Here is a 16,041-nt window from a genome sequence, read left to right as displayed (position 1 = left end):
GCTATGCACCCCAAAAAAACGACACCATCGCCAGTGTTTCATGCCCAGTCACAAGCACTTCTATATGCCATGCCGCGTAATGAATCCATTCTTATCATGAAACAACCGGGTTCTCATGTCAGCAAAGTCACGGCGAGGGAAAGCCATCAGAATCCCTCTGCCGTCTTGGCTTGCAGAATATGTGACGACAGATCAAAGGAGGGGAAATAGGTGTGCAAGCCTATCTGCTCTCCTAGACCCGACGCCATCGTGCTGACAAGCTGACAAGATGCGGAATCCAGAATCGACGGAACTGCATCGGAACCGTGTCATCCACTCTGATTAACCCATAGCCCTAACCCACACCAATGCCGGTCTCTGATCCCCGGTATCAAGCGCAGCTGAAGTTTCCCCTTTGCCTACCTGTAGTGTCGAGATTATCCTGGCTAAGATTGTGAGGTACTTGAATGGATTCCGAGCGCCAAGTCCGAGGCATCCAATGAGTCACGGTGACTTGTAAGCAGAGATGCTCGCTAAAGCGGGCGTCTGGATCCCAGCAATCTCGGACGGCATCACACAAAAGTGGCGTAATTGTTTGAGAGTTTGCTTCTCGAATAATGTAATATCAGGATAAACCATCGTCAGATTTTATGATTTTCATGAAGAACTCCGCCATAGGGGCTGTTGCTCTCAAATTTACAAAAGTCAACCATGTGGTGAAGTCTAAGGCGGTGAAGACCTCAAGTTACTATCAGTCATGTGACGTTTGACGAAAGTGAAATATCTGATAATTATGACGTTCTGACCATTCATATTCCGCGGAGACTGAGCATCACAGAACCAACGACAACAACGAGCTCGGTGAAGATATCAGATCTCCCAGCCCACTGGCAAACAACCTATAGTATGTACCTCCAGCAAAACCATCCAGTATTTTCCAAGATCTCTCTCACAGCTATAATAGGCCAGCCTGTAAATCCGAAATTCCGGCAGGCAAAATGATCAGCATATACTCCCGCATGACAGTGACCGCTAGAGTTCATTCGTACCTCCCGTGCCTCTTGCCCCCTCGTTTCTTTTCCGCCCCCTGTCTTCCTCACAATCCCCCATTGTGATGCTGTGTGGCACTTACACCCCTCCATGCTATGCACCATGCACTCTACCTCGACACCGAGGCGCGAGATTCTCAACTGTAGACACACCTATGGCGTGAAGGATTGCGTTTGGCTCACCCCTCCCTCATCCAGCTGCAATCTTCGTCGATGCCATGTAAGAGCTATAATCTGTTGCGCAACTTCTATCTCAGCTGGGTACGGGAAGTGGACAGGATGGCATATAGCTTAGAAGGGAAAGAGTGTGAGCCTCACACCAACTCTAGTTCACCCCCCTGCAACGGACAAGACTCCTTCTCCTGTAGGTCTGCATCGCCTAGGGGTGTTGTGTGGAGGTTTCGTAAGTAAACTTTGGTGTCACAGGAAAGCCTACCTCCATGCTTGAGAAGCCACCGGTGATCGACTCGTCAAAGTCTTGTAAACCTTGGCAGGTGTTGAGGGTGTGAGTCTGGCTCAGAAGTCAGGAACTGGGATTCCTTGAGGCGCCACTCAAGCTCCCACACAACCACGATCTAGGCTTCTTCGGTAACAGAGCTAAGAAGGCAACAAAAGCCACGCGAGGCTTCCAACAAACTAAGGGCCATGTCATTATGCCTAGACCACCACACAGCCATAAGGCTGGCGCCGTCCAAGGTAGCTAGCCTGACTAGTCTATGTATCAGCGTCAAGTGCCGCCCGCAACCCCGGTGGTTGAGCTCGGCTGATTGTGTCCGACTGAGGCTCAGAGCCTGGCTGGCAGGGGCTCCCAAAGTCCCATCAAGCCTTTGCTGACCGCTCACCCAGGGCAGATTTTGGATCATTGACCAGTTAAGTAGCGATTTGAGTCATGAGGGACGAAAGGCTTGAAGCTTGGCGCGGGGCATATCGTGCTTCTGACATGATATTGATTAGTCCAGGGCCGTTGAATATGCCTACCTGAGTTGCCTCGAGTACGGATCAGTCAACTGAGCATCATAGAATCGCCCGATAGAGGCATAACACCGGCCCTGTCGGTGTAGCTGTGTATCTCCGCAGCATGGCCTGTTTGCTGCCCTGTGGCTAGGCTCTGGGCCCGGGAGCTCAAAACAGGAGGCTTTCTGCGACCATGCAGTTAACATACTTACGGTGCCTACATGCACGTTGGAGAATCCCACCTCTCTCGTCGCCGGCAGCACGAGTACCTAGGTAGTATGAGCCCACACCCCTTGCCCCTTGCCGATGTCAGCGTGCTTATGCATGTCTGTGGCGGCCGCCCGAGGCAGCAAGCACTAGACGGCGTTGGTTTGAACGGGCTTTGGGCCCTCCCCGTTTCGTATTGCCCGAAAAAGCAAATTGCCCTGGTCCTGGATATGCTCTTCCACGGCACTTACCGTTGCCATGGCCTTGCAAATTGCAGGGATCCATTTCTCCATGCCCCGAAGAATTACGGAGAGATGACTGAAACCTCATAAGCAGGTTGTAGGTTGGAAAATACCCGTAATATGGGGGGCTGGAGTAGGTAGTGTAAGCCACGCCCAGCTTGAGAGTCAGAATTGGCCTCGTAGGAGCCTCATCACACCCTTTAGTATTCATGAACTGTTAATTCGTCTGTTGATTATGAGCTAAGCTGCTGCTTCTCGAATCATGAAGAAGTAAGTTGAAGAGGGATTTAGCAGACGTATTAACGCGCTAGTTGCGTTATGCACCAAATGTTCGGGAGAGACTTCTAAAACAGGAACTCTTCGCAGCAGTGCTCACCAAGGCGTGTCGATTGATCGCCATCCGATTGTCATCGGGTAGCACGCGGATCCAGCAGTCCGTGTCAGCCCTAACCTTCTCTTGGACGAAGACGCATGCCGCCTACCGCAAGGTGTCGTGGATGTTTCTTTGGCCTTGAGGACCACCACGAGCGTCTCAGCAGCACACAATCCCAATCTCCCAGTAGTGTCTCGGGAAGATACCACCATCAAACACCATTTCCTGCAGGTTGGGGCGGCCTGTGCCATCCTCGCTTGCTGCTTCATGGAACTTCAGCTGTCTACTTCACGCCACTCAAGTGCCTTGTCAGGCCTAGTGCTGACATGCGTCATGGCTTACGCTGCCGGGCAAACTTTGCGTATGTCCTCTCTCCTCGGGCTTCGAACGAATCAGGACGGATAGAGATTCGCAGTATGCACTCCATTGAGATGGCCAAGAGGATATCAGCGGAGGAAATATGATCAATTTGTGCTGTTGGCAGCATAGAGGGTTCCATCGCCGCGGGGCGGCATCTTCGGCCTTTAGTCGTCCGCGTGATCCTATCGCCGGCTTCCATCGTCGACCCAACAGCAAGGGCCCAAACAACATAAATTTACCCAATCGACCCCAGTTATGAATCCATCAAGCATTGAGGTTAGCGGGGTAAACCAAATTCTCGTAGGTTTTCTCCTTCGGAAGTCTCTAGTCCTTCGGCAAACACCCGCTACGATCATCCGCACCAGATCGAAGCCCCGGATCTCTCGAGTAATCCTTGGCTTGGCCAGTGAGAAGTTGCCAGGTCTCCTAGTCACACGCCCATGATCGCCGACAAGGATACTGACGGAACTGTCCTCACGGCAGCTTGTGGTTCATCAGCGACCCGCCAGCCCACCAAGGCCACTGCAGTCGTCTTACCTGCATATAGGGAAACCAAAGTCGCGCCATAAGAGACGTAAATGAGCCAATAACGAGCCATATTTTGGACAATGATGTCCTGTTTCCCAGTGGAATGCAACCTCGAAGCGTTGTCCGCACGAGAAAGGATGACAGCCGGCACCGTCTCCAGATAGAGAAGGCTAATGCAGCAGGACTAATTGGGACACAAATTGCTTTAGAATCCCTGTCCTAGTCATGGTTACCATCTTGACTTGGGGGTATATACAGGAGGGCAGGTATATGAGGGCAGGTTGGTCCAGGTGCTGGCATGGAGAATCATGTGCTCTGAGTGGGCTGACGGTCGTGATATGGCTGCGGAACCGGCGATTGTGCTTGTACTGCGGTCCCGTCTTTCGGGCTTCGGTGGTGAATATCTCTCAACTACCCGGCATGCCTTTCGGAACTGATGGAAATAGGTTTGGTTGCTGAAGACGTTCCCGGTTTCTCTTTGCAATCTCCATTTGTCGCTTCTTTTCAACTCGGGCTCCGAAGAAGTTCCTAAGCCGTGTTAGTCGAAGCCAATTTGGTACATATAGCAGGCCAAAAGAGTTCATACTTCTGAAGTGCGAACACGCGTGGCTCCTCTTCCGCGGCCGGAGATGGCGTTGCGGTGCCGTCCTTGAAGCTTGTTAGCCGATGGCTCAGGAAACCAGTCATCTGAAGGACCCAAGAAGCAATAAGCGGGATATCAAAGAGCTTGCCTTGGCACTGTCCTCCTTCTCATCCTCTGTCTTTTTGTCGTCTTTGTCTTTCTCTTTCTCTTTCTCCTTGTCTTTGTCTTTCTCCTTTTCCTTCTCTTCTTTTTCCTTCTTCTTCTTCTGTTTGTCCTCGTACTCCTTCTTCACACGCGCAACCTCGTCCTCGAGAGCCTTCTTCTTCTTCGCTTCGATGGCCTCTTTGTCGATGATAGGGGAGCAGAAGTTCTTGTCTTTCAGATGGCTGGGGCAAACGTAGAAAAAGTCCTATAGCTAGAGTTAGCTGCGCATGGTAGAGAAGAAATCATGGTTTTTACCTTGTTCTCGGGAGCGACCAGGACGCTACTTGTAGCACGGTAGCAGACATCGCAGCCCTTGGCCGCCGTTTCCGCGACCTTGCGGTGGGTGTAGATGTTGGAGAATGACATGATATCGCTCAGCAGTGTATAATCTTTTTTGGAAAGATTAGAGTGCTGTCGAAGGCTCGGTAGTCAAGGCCTACCCCAAGGGCGGAATTGGCGTTGGCAAGACTCGAGGTTGGAGGAGTAAAGTCCGTGATGTTGCCTGACCTCCAAGGAAAGGAAGCTGTGGGGCACCCAGCGGTGCATTACCTAATGTGCTGTTCGGCTGGTGACAGACTGGTGGAAACCGCGGGGTCAAGATGCGCGCCAAATCAGTGCCATTGCATTTGGGGCCTTGGGCGCATCCTCCACTGTGACGTCGCAGCTTTCAGGGGCAGCGAGGGGAATTCATGTCCTCCAAGGATGGTCCAAGCTCCCTTAGCTCACGATAAGGAGAAAGATAAGACAAGGCTGACCTCGCAACTGTATTTTTATTTTAATTCTTTTTTCACTGCGACTTGACTTCCAATGATCAAATACCTATGTTATTACGAATGATGAACGACCTCTCCTACTCCGTAGGATCAACTTGCTTTTCTCGGGCTTCTTTGGAATGAGCTTCAGACCTATAAGCAGCTGGCGAAGTAAGGATATCGGAAAGAACAATAGTGATGTAGGGTTCTTGGGCAACTATTAGTTGTGGTAATTGGGAGCGAGTTCTGAGTTGGTCGGAAGCGTGGATCCGGCAACGAGAAACGCCCCTCATTCATTGAAAAGTGTAGATGTTGGAGTTATTGGGAAGACCAAACACATGTCGAATCTTTAGGGTACCTTGATTCACAGGGCTCGAGGTAATTGACATTTAGGGCCGTGAATGCCGAGCATTGTCATCGCTTTGTCTTCTTGGAACCTTGAAGACTTGAAAGAATCAGTGGCCCCTCGCAGAAAAAAGGGGCGCTGCCCGCCCCGAGTGTTCGCCGTACAAATCTGCTGTAAGCCTGTAACCGCCGCATTATGTAAGTCCATGCCGCAGTGCACCAGGACCAGCCGCTTCAGCAACCAGCGGCCAGCTTCAACACGTCACATCCCATAATTTTTATCGACGTCGCGTCGGGAGAGAAAAAAACAATCCGGAAATTTCACTACATTCAAAGGGACGCTTTTTTCCAACCAGACTTTTCGAATCAGCCGCCATCTCGTTAATTTCATCGAACCCATCATCAAGAAGACACCGAATTTCTGGGGCAATAAATAAATATTTCACAAATAATGGTTGCCGGTCTCGACAGCCAGCGGCTGGAAGCCGTCTTCCAGTCGCGACCCGATATTTTGCAGGGCATTCAAAAGGCAGCCAGTATGAACATCTGTTTCAATCGCGTAGTTTTCTTCTCTTGAATTCTCAAATGCTAATTGTCGACTACTCAGACACACCCGATCGAGTCGCATTGTTCAACAACATCGCGAGTTTCGTTCACGAGCAAATCAACGGACCCGAACCGGCATCAAAACGCAGACGGACAGACGAAGGTCCTACGAACGGTTTCAAGGCGTCCAACACAAACGGAGTGGCTGCAAAGCCTGCACCGAAAGTCATAGGAACCGGAAACGCTGCCGATGAAGAGGTTCTCCTTGTGATTAAGGAGATTTCCGTCTCTGTGCCCCAGCGCAAGAAGTACGAGCTCTGCTTCACGGCGAACTTCTTTTACGCGCGGTTACCGAATACCACTGCACCCGTCGAGGGCATCATCTACGCCTGGGATGACATTGGTGTGTCTCCAATCGCACAGGAACCTAACGTCCCAGCCAAGCTAACTTGCGCTTCAGAATACCTCTTCTGCCTCCCCGTACCCGAGAAGACCCAGGTGCAGCATAATTACGTCCTGTTTCCCCGTGGGACATGTCTCCCGACGAAAACCTCACCCGAGAAGGAAGCTCTGGTATTCACAGTGCCTGCCACAGCCCCCAAGCCCGGCACCATCGATGGCCCGAAAGCAAACGCTGCATCAGCAGTCTCCGACACCTACCGTGGCCTCTTTGATTGGGCGTTGACGACACACCTCAGCTCCGCTGGCAATCCTGCCGAAATCGTCGCAGCCGACCCCAACATATTCCACAGTCTCGTCCGCCAGCCGCACAGGCCGAATGAGAAGGCGGTGCACGTCAAGGCCTTCCGCGGCTCCAAAGACGGATACCTCTTCTTCCTTCCCAATGGCATTCTCTACGGCTTCAAAAAGCCTCTCGTCTTTCTGCCCATCGACCGTATCGTGGCCATGAGCTACACAAGCGTCCTACAGCGCACATTCAACATCGTAGTAGAGGTGTTCACCGAGGGTGACGCCACCGAGGAGATTGAATTCGGCATGTTGGACCAGGAAGACTACGGCGGCATCGACGAGTCCTATGTCAAGCGCCACGGACTACAGGATCGCAGTATGGCTGAACAGAGGAAGGCGAAGATGGAGCTGACTGAGAACCTCAAGAAGAAGGGCGCGGACGCGGACGCTGACGCTAATGGAGATGCGGATGCAAATGGTATGACAGAGCTCGAAAAGGCCCATCTTGAGGCTGAGCAGGCGCTCCAGGAGGATGAAGATGAAGACGAAGAGGACTACGACCCTGGCAGCGAGGGAGAGAGCGAGGGCTCTGGGTCGAGCGACGATGATGATGACGACGATGATGACGATGAAGATGACGATGCTGGGGAAGAAGGTGAAGATGGCGACGAGGAGATGGGTGAAGGTGAAGGTGAAGGTGAGGGAGAGAATTGATAAGCTAGGAGTCATGTGCTTCCAGGGTGAGGCTGTTGCAGGATCTCGCTTTTACGGCTCATGGTCATGATAGAGGTGTAAGATAGAGACGTCGGTCGTTGAATCGACTCGAGAGCAGAGGCGTCCTCATGCCGGACACCCGAGGGTTCAGGATGAATCCACGTATAACAATGCAACAACAGCGGAATCCACACCCGTCTCTCCATCGCTGCACTTTCACTGGATTGTCAGTAACAAACACGAGGAAGAGAAACCGTATTCTCCAATTTCTTACGAAGACACAGAAGCTCTACAGGTCCCGACTCAGCACATACGGAACGCTAAACCATCCCATGTCAACTGAACTGTCAGCCCTCCTAATAGACATCCAGAACGGTCGATTTAAGCTGAAAGCTGCCCCGTTACCTTTCACCCGATATTCCAAAGATGTGTATACGGCAGGATCCGAAGAGTGTAGACGCAGGCACCGAACCTTACTTTACTTGTCTTACGAATGTGCATAGTTCAGGAAACTTTTCTGAAGCTTACATTCAGGCCCAAAATCCCTCTAATGAGCAGGTTCTGATCAATGAAGGCTCAATCTGGAGCATGGTAATGGCGACACTGAGTCCATAGAGATATAAAAGCAAGCACTCGGTGCTTGGCTTCTCGTTTGTATGAGCTCTGCCTCCTCCTTTTCTGCACATATTTATACCGCTTCGTTGCTCACCATAATGAAGGCTACAACTATTCACCTAGTGTTGTTCCTGACCTCGGCGGCAGCCATCGTCATTCCCACCAAGACAGCCGTGGCTGCATCCTCTGCTCAGACTCCCACATCTTTCAACATCACCAACGTTCCGCCGCCTACAGGGGGTGATCAAGGCCATGACCAAGATACTGATGAGGGCAACCTCGCGCCCTGGGAACAATCGTTCTGTTCTATGAAACACCATCACAAAGCAAAGTCATCACATCATAAGATGGAGCATCCCGCCCATCTGGGGGGGAAAGACACCAAAGGCAAGCAGACGCCAGCTTGGCAGCGCTGCAAGAAACATCTCGACAAGCATCTGCCGCCCGAGAGAATGGAGTCAGTCAGAAGCTTGGCAGGGACAAATGGGACGCGCGCATCCTCGGCGGAAGGTCATGAAGGGCATAAGGAACATGAGGGTCATAAGTATCACAGAGGTCATGGGGAGTGCTTCAAGAAGTGCGTCGGCTTCAAGCTACCCTTCATCTCGAAGCTGATACCCGAGGGCATGATGGAGCCTGTCTGTGAGGGCATCTGCGGGTGCAAGGGCTCTGAGCAATGTAAGGGTCAAGACTCGGGAGGCGAGGAGAAGCCGAAGGAGGAAAACCCTCCTGTTCCGTATGAGGGCATGAACGAGATGAACGGATTGGCCGAATGGATTGCAAAGGAAAAAGGGATCGAGCCGGCCGAGAATGAAGAAAACGCTCCGCTCAGATCCGTGGGAGATGTCTCAACGGCACATGTATGAAGAAGTACGCTACGGGCTGCTTGGTTCAAAATTGCGCGGCTCGAAGCCGTGCTCAGGACTGAAGGTTGAGGTTTGAGGAAGTGAAATTAAAGCCTAGCTCTCATGGGAATACATCCGTACGATTTGAAAGGTCTGGTGTTATATATAAAAAGACATGAAGAAAAGGAGTGGGCTGGAATGGAAACTTCATGTACAGGAATCTGATATCAATCTAATATAGTATGGAATCGAACCCAGAGACCAGTGCGGCTAGTGTATCGCAAACATGTTAAATAAGGCTCGGATTGTATGTAACAGAACTTGAAGAGGAATCCGTCCTGCCGTATTCGTCACATTCTTTCCGTAGTTGGAACTTGTGAGGTTCGTCGCCGATATCCAATGGTACACACGTTATCGATCATAAGGCGTATCAATCATCGTGACAGTCAATCGTTTCTGCTAGCGCAACCTAATATTGGTGACCAATCAGCCACGTGCGCAACAGACCAATACCTGTGGCTCAAGCATGTAATTCAAGCTTGACTCACAGACATGTGAGATTGAAGAGCCAAGCAAGCCAGGACGAAGGAATACAAAGGAGCCCAAGGGAGATTGCGAGGCTTTGTGATTGGTCCTCAATCCAGGCGTGGCTGACTATCTCTCCTCGTCAGCGCTAGAGAGCTTCCCGCTGGCAGGTCCAAGCAATCATCGGACGAGTACATGAGTACAAACGAAAGACGGAGAAGGTCAAGAACTACGCAGTCCGCGGGCGAAAGCTCCAAACTTTCTTTCTATCGGGCACAATCGAAAACTTACGGGTCTTCTCAAAAACTGTTCCGTCCAGCTCATCTCAACAACGCGCAATGATGGGCGAATCTACGACAAAAGATACAGCAGACACCACGCCTACATATGATTGCGTGGTGATCGGTGCCGGATACTCCGGCCTCGCGGCTGCACGACTCCTGAGGGATGCTGGAAAGAAGGTCCTTGTTCTCGAGGCGCGCGATCGCGTTGGTGGACGCGCAAAGACAATACCGCTCGACAATGGCGACTACTGGGATGTCGGGGCATCTTTCCTCGGTCACAAGCAAGATCTCATGTACGGGCTGGCAAAGGAGTTCGACGTGCCACTATTCAAACCACCCAGCCAGGGCAAAATTGTCCTAGCGTATCGAGGCAAAGCACGAAGCTATGGGGGCCTGATTCCGCCAATGAAGCCGTGGGAAGTTCTGGATACTGGACTGTTCGTCCGCCGGTTCGAGAAATTATGTGAGACGGTCAATATGGAGGAGCCATGGCAGACACCCAACGCGGAGGAGCTCGACCGCGTAACGGTGCATGAGTGGTTGAAGAAGCAGGCGTGGACGCAGGCCACCATTGATCTAGGCAACATGGCATTCGAAGCAACGATCGGGCAGAACACGTCTTGCATCTCAATGCTTCACGCCATGTTCTTCTTCAAAGGCGTGGTCAGTCTCACGTCAGGCCTGAGCTGCGAAAATGGAGCTCAGCAACATTTCATTCAGGGGGGAGGGCAGGCTATTGCCGAAAAGCTGAGAGAAACCCTGGGAGACGGAGGCATTCGCTTTGAAGAACCGGTTTGCGGCATCACTTACACTGAGAGTCTTGCCACCATCCGGACGTCGAAAGGAACATACCGCTCACAACGAATCATCTCCGCTATCCCGCCACCGCATATTCTCAAGATCGACTTCGAGCCAAGGTTACCGATAGAAAAGACGACACTACTCCAGCACATGCCGATGGGAGCTTACATGAAAGTATACGCAACCTACAAGACCCCCTTTTGGAGGGAACGAGGCCTGACGGGAGAGAGCACGAACCCGACCGGCTTCCTCAGCGTGACCTACGACGCGACGTCGCAGTCCGGGTGTCCAGCCAAGCTCACGGGCTTCATCGTCGGCACCAAGGCGCGAGAGTTTGTTAGCTTCAGCAAGGACCAGAAGCGGGCTGTCGCCCTCGCCGGCTTTGCGTCCGCGTTCGGTCCGGAGGCGCTCGACCCGGAAGAGTTCTTCTTTCACACCATGATGGAAGAGGAGTGGGCTCTCGGGTGCCCGATGGCGACGCCGGCGCCGGGGATGTGGACGCTGTTGGGGGAGTGGGTTCGGAAACCGGTTGGGGCTATTCATTGGGCTGGCACGGAGACCTCGACGAAGCATTATGGGTACATGGAGGGAGCGGTGTCCGCGGGTCAGAGGGCTGCAAGAGAGGTTTTAGAGGAGCTCAAATGGAAGATTTGAAGTTGGTGGTCAGAAGATGGAACTTTGGTTTCGGTAGATGGCCTGATGGAATTGGACTCTTGTCTAAGAAGGTAGTATCAGGATCACTGGCGTTGGATTTGACGCATGTGTTCATGGGCATCGCTGTACTGAATTAGTCTAGCATACCCCTAATTGAGACCAATGTTGATTGGAACCTCTACTCTATCAAAACCAAAGGTTGGAAGTCTGTGTAAATGCAAGAACTCAAAGGTCTTTAAAGAGACAAGGTCACACAGCCGTCGATGCTGTCCTCCTCAAAGATCGAACCAAAAATGATGCCCTCGTTGATTCCAGACTCGTGGAAACCAGACTTGGTCAAGTCACCGGTGCCGTTGATCGACTTCTTCAAGACGCCAAAGTGGAATTGTCCCTGTCCCGAGATGTCGTTCTCGATGGGCTGGCCCTGAGCGACGAGGGGGGCATTTCCTTGGGAGTAGTACACCTGGGTCAAGCTGCGATATCAATGTCAGTAAAGCCGGCCACAGTCCCACAAGCAAGATGAAGCACTCACTTCTTGCCGAAGTCCAAAGTCAGGGCAAAGTTGTGGAAGACGCCCTCAGTGAACTTGGTCTTGAAGAGCTCCGGCGAAGGGTTGGTGTTGGAGTTGCCAAATAGGTGGAGAACATCCGGGTCCGCCGGGTGAATGCCGATGAGATCGCCGTACTTGAGCGCGAATTGGTTCGAGCTAAATATAGAGCTCTCCAAGAAAACCATCTGGTATTCGTGGGTCAAGTTAAGCGGCTTCTTAGGGTCCTTCATCATGCTCCAGTGGACCGTCTTAATGCCGGACGTGGAAGGATCGGTGCCGTTGTTGCTCATGGGCAGCATCTCTGCGCGGCGGAAGCCCGTTTGCACGTTGGTCTCGGTGGGCGCGAAGATGGATCTGTCATCAATATTGACTTGGAAAGGCTTGTTCGCCGGGCCGTCGAGCTACGGAAAATCGGTCAAATGCTGTCAGAAAAACAATGCCGATATGTAGCTTACCAGCGACGACAGGCCTGTCGGAATGGAGACAACATCACTGGCCTTCAACCCCTTACCGAAAACAAAGCCATTATTGAATGGACTCGCAGAGGTATCAAAAGAGGCGGGCGTGAAGTTGGTAGGGATTCTGCCATCGAACTGGATAGGACACTTTGCGGCATCGACGGCACCAGCCGCGAGCACAAGAAGAGCGCCAAGAGAAGTGGAAGAGTAGTACATGGTGAATGAAGCGAGTGTTGCAACAGCACTTATGCAGAAATGAATGTAAATGACTAAAAGTCTCGAACGAGTGAGAAAAGAATTTACGGCAGGTGATTTAGATAATGCCCAGATACTAGAGTCATAAAGTGCAATCGCAGCCGCATGCGATTCTATAAGTATTGGGGTGTTTAGTATCCCACCGGCCTACGATATTGCGTAGAGAGCTTCTTCCTTCGTCAATTGGTCAGTACAACAAGCCCATGGCCATGTTGGTATGGGTTAAAGAGAGATACGGGGGTTGCTGAGTGCCTCGGTAGAGAGGAGGGTGCTTCATCTGGCTCGGTCTCGCTCTAGGACGAAGTTTCCGCCATTGGTGTTACGGAACTGGCGGAGAATAAGGCGGGAGAAGAGCCTCAGCACACTCAGTTACGAGTCGGTAGTTGCCGGTGGGATGGGTTTCCAATTTGTCTGAGACGCAATTAGAGTTTGCCTCATTCCCGAAGCTTTGGGAACTCCGCCGATCTTGAATCGTGTAAGGGGCAGGATGGAGACAGTTCATCCGTTGTCGGGCAGCCAATTTGTCGGATGGTCTGAATATCGGAGTCAACGGCCGGAGTAATTTGAGGATTCCTTACTTAAAAACTGCGTCGCGTCGACTGAAGTGTACGGTTTTACGCTGAATTTCAAGGCAAGTTACAAGGACTCAAGGCTTAGTCTTCGTGATGGAGCTTCTCACTGCACATTAGAGCCATCTTGCACTGCTCTGACATTGTCAAGTGTCGATGACAGTGAACAGTGATGTTTCTTTGTTGTAAGTAGTGATGTATTTGCTGAAATGGCACATATTTGCCTCTTTGTGTCACAACGTAATGACTTGAAATATGTACATTGACTGCAGCATGACTGGCATATCGTTTGTGCTACAAAAAGCTTCATCATGTCATGGTAGCCAAATTATCGTAGCTTGCTTTGAACAGACATGCCTTTTCCACCGCGTCGCTATCCCCTAGGCGAATTGGCAACCCAACTGCTGCGGTGTTGCCGTGACACCAAGAGTAGCTAGAGTATTGATAGCATACTCGCAATGAGCCGGCGAGGTAATGTGAATCGTGTCGTGGAAAAGGTACTTGCGTGCAGTGTAGGCACAGTTGGTCGACTTGTAGTCAGGATTCGGAGGTCTGCAAGGAAATAATGCAGTTAGCGTCTTTGTTCGGAAAACAACCTGTCGAACCACGTTTCGCCTTGTGCCGGAATACTTCACTACTTACACGACAATGCCAATGGGGAGAGCGTCCGCGCAATAGCCGTTCCGATCAAGGTAGCCAGCGGTGGGGCCGGTAGTCAGCATGCCAGCCTTGATGGACCTCAAGCCCTGGGTAAAATCGGGTGCAAAGATGGTGATCTGCCCGCGATACGTGTTGTTGTTTCGAAGCTCTGTGATGAGGTTGTTCACCGCTACACGGTAGTTGTTCGCGAAGTCGGCGACCTTATCTCTGTCTGCCTGGGGCAGTACCTGAATTCTGGGAATGAGCTCGGCCGGCAGGACAGAGAGGAAGACAAAGTTGCGAGCTCCTGCGCCGTAAATCTAGGGTGAGATGTCAAGGTCAGTCTCTGGTTCAGTTGGTCTCGCACTTTCAAGCCATGAAAATAGCGGCTGAGTCGAAGGGGTAAACAATTGGAGTTATTTACTTGGGCAAACTTGGTGCGGATGACTCCGATCAAATTGTTGATGGTTTGAGCTTGGTTAGTGGTGGTGTTGTAGGTACCAAGAATGTCATTTCCAGTGTTCGATGCCAGGAATATGAAGAGAGAATCCCTGGCTGAAGCCGTGCCTGCCGTACGAGCCGCAGTGAAGGCGGTGACGATCTCGTTGATCTGATCGTTCCAGTTGATAATGGGACTGAACCCGGGAAGGACCTGTGTGGGCACCGCAAAGCGAGAGTCAGTCACCGCCCCAGGGTAGGCAAACTTGTTGAGGACGACATTGTTTGCTCCACGCGCGTTGGCGATGTAGTTGATGTGGTTTGGTCCGTTCGAGGTCGTACTATAGCTTCTATCATCGCTCTTTGTCAGATTCGCCAAAGCACTCCTGGAGAGTTGGTTTAAATACGTACAAAGCCCCACTTCCGATGTAGTCGTATGATGCGCCGGCCGTCCATATGTTCCGGATCGAGTTGAAACCTCCCCAGTTGGCCCCTTGGGCATCGACTGCACCCGCAAGTAACGCGGCACAGAGAGCGAGAGACGAGTTCCACTTGAGATTCATGATTATTTCTGAATGGATGAGAGCTCGAGGTTTTTGTTTTGGCAGCTGAAGAAAGAAACGAATGGTGGTGATAGCGAGTGATTACCTGGGAAGAGGCTAGATCTGAGAGATGTGATAGTAGATGTAGATGATATTGCTTTGAATGACATCGTCGCCGTCTTATATATGATACTTGACCTCAATTACACGCTGGGATAGTCCTTTTGAGTAAGACGGTCTAGACCATAATCACTATCACACAGGATCATGTTTCTCTGAGCCTTAAACCTCGTCCTCGGATACGGGTAGGCACGCAAGCCATCCATCGTGTGTTGCATGACGTATGGGATCGCCAAATTACCTGGGTAACAAACCTTGCCGCACCTGATGAGTTAGAATCCGGCATGCACGATTGTTCCTGACTTTCAAAGCCTGTTCACGCAATACAGTCCGAGGTTTTAGCCTCCCCCGCGATCCGATGATCGGATGTTGGAGTAAGACCCTCCTCCAGGGGCAGCAAGACGCATTGACTACAAAATTAGACTGACTTCGTCTGCCATCCGAAAACCCCAAACGGTGTTGTATTTTGGGAGTTGGTGTGGTCCAATGTGAGCTCCAATTCGGCTTTGAGAGCATGGACATGTTTGTGTACAATACCGAGCGAAGGAATTAGGTAGGATTTGTGTTCCTAAGCTCATTGACTCCCTTCTCCAGACCTGAGCCGTCGCCTATGCAACGACGAGCGTGCACAGGGGCCAGTGCACCAGGCAGCTTTCAAATTGAAGCAGAGGTAGCTCACCACTTACGAGCAGCCGACTACGTGATTTGGAAGATGCTTCCACTGATAATATGTAACTTGCGGCTTTCTTAGACTGACCTTATCAGGCTGCCTAGCCAAAGTCGAGGATGATGAAGTGCCGTAGGAAGGACAATTCGATGGACTCGGGAGTTTCCAATCCGTCACTGGGTTAGGACAAAGGCTTTATTGAAATCGATATGACCATAGTCTTCAAAAAACTTCTCTTTGTGCAGTCATTATTCTGAATCAAGTTTTTCTCGTAGTCTTTATGCAACTGTGTCTTTCAGTCTACTGTTGAATACAAAACAACAGGTTCAAGACAGGCGTCGAGTTGTGAACAGAACGCTTTCCTCAGAACTAATTCATGTAGTACATAAATTCGCCTACATCATCCGTTAAGTGAACGAAAAACAGTCCTAGTATCTCATCGTAACCGAAACAACATCCACACACAAAAGTCATCAGTGTCGAAGATCCATCCACTGAGCAACCGAAACAACTCCATAGGTCTGTCCATCTGCCATCTGCCATCCACAAACAC

The 16,041-nt window shown here is 51.2% G+C and overlaps 6 protein-coding genes across 6 annotated transcripts; 3 read left to right on the top strand and 3 right to left on the bottom strand.

The window, feature by feature from the left end:
- Positions 1-4,375: 4,375 nt before the first annotated feature.
- On the bottom strand, positions 4,376-4,845 carry N0V96_010719 (uncharacterized protein; the record flags this gene model as incomplete). The annotated part of the gene is made up of 2 exons (XM_053189231.1): positions 4,376-4,684; positions 4,735-4,845. 2 exons carry the CDS (start codon positions 4,843-4,845, stop codon positions 4,376-4,378), a joined length of 420 nt encoding a protein of 139 aa, XP_053053219.1.
- A 1,182-nt stretch (positions 4,846-6,027) lies between these two features.
- N0V96_010718 (uncharacterized protein) lies at positions 6,028-7,526 on the top strand (the record flags this gene model as incomplete). The annotated part of the gene is made up of 3 exons (XM_053189232.1): positions 6,028-6,112; positions 6,184-6,525; positions 6,583-7,526. 3 exons carry the CDS (start codon positions 6,028-6,030, stop codon positions 7,524-7,526), a joined length of 1,371 nt encoding a protein of 456 aa, XP_053053220.1.
- Positions 7,527-8,593: 1,067 nt separating this feature from the next.
- On the top strand, positions 8,594-9,007 carry N0V96_010717 (uncharacterized protein; the record flags this gene model as incomplete). The annotated part of the gene is made up of 2 exons (XM_053189233.2): positions 8,594-8,598; positions 8,695-9,007. The coding sequence occupies 2 exons, from the start codon at positions 8,594-8,596 to the stop codon at positions 9,005-9,007; spliced, it is 318 nt and encodes a 105-aa protein (XP_053053221.2).
- An 842-nt stretch (positions 9,008-9,849) lies between these two features.
- N0V96_010716 (uncharacterized protein) lies at positions 9,850-11,250 on the top strand (the record flags this gene model as incomplete). The annotated part of the gene is made up of 1 exon (XM_053189234.2): positions 9,850-11,250. The coding sequence occupies one exon, from the start codon at positions 9,850-9,852 to the stop codon at positions 11,248-11,250; it is 1,401 nt and encodes a 466-aa protein (XP_053053222.2).
- Positions 11,251-11,485: 235 nt separating this feature from the next.
- N0V96_010715 (uncharacterized protein) lies at positions 11,486-12,474 on the bottom strand (the record flags this gene model as incomplete). The annotated part of the gene is made up of 3 exons (XM_053189235.1): positions 11,486-11,723; positions 11,783-12,201; positions 12,256-12,474. 3 exons carry the CDS (start codon positions 12,472-12,474, stop codon positions 11,486-11,488), a joined length of 876 nt encoding a protein of 291 aa, XP_053053223.1.
- A 1,246-nt stretch (positions 12,475-13,720) lies between these two features.
- On the bottom strand, positions 13,721-14,722 carry N0V96_010714 (uncharacterized protein; the record flags this gene model as incomplete). Its single annotated transcript, XM_065759028.1, has 3 exons — positions 13,721-14,041; positions 14,146-14,500; positions 14,571-14,722. The coding sequence occupies 3 exons, from the start codon at positions 14,720-14,722 to the stop codon at positions 13,721-13,723; spliced, it is 828 nt and encodes a 275-aa protein (XP_065612338.1).
- Between the last annotated feature and the right edge of the window lie 1,319 nt (positions 14,723-16,041).

The sequence above is a fragment of the Colletotrichum fioriniae genome (assembly GCF_027942845.1).
Source record: "Colletotrichum fioriniae strain IMI 355084 chromosome Unknown scaffold_15, whole genome shotgun sequence".
NCBI classification, from domain to species: Eukaryota; Fungi; Ascomycota; class Sordariomycetes; order Glomerellales; family Glomerellaceae; genus Colletotrichum; species Colletotrichum fioriniae.
The sequence above is the reverse complement of the archived record's forward strand: the minus strand, read 5'-3'. Positions and strand labels throughout refer to the sequence as shown.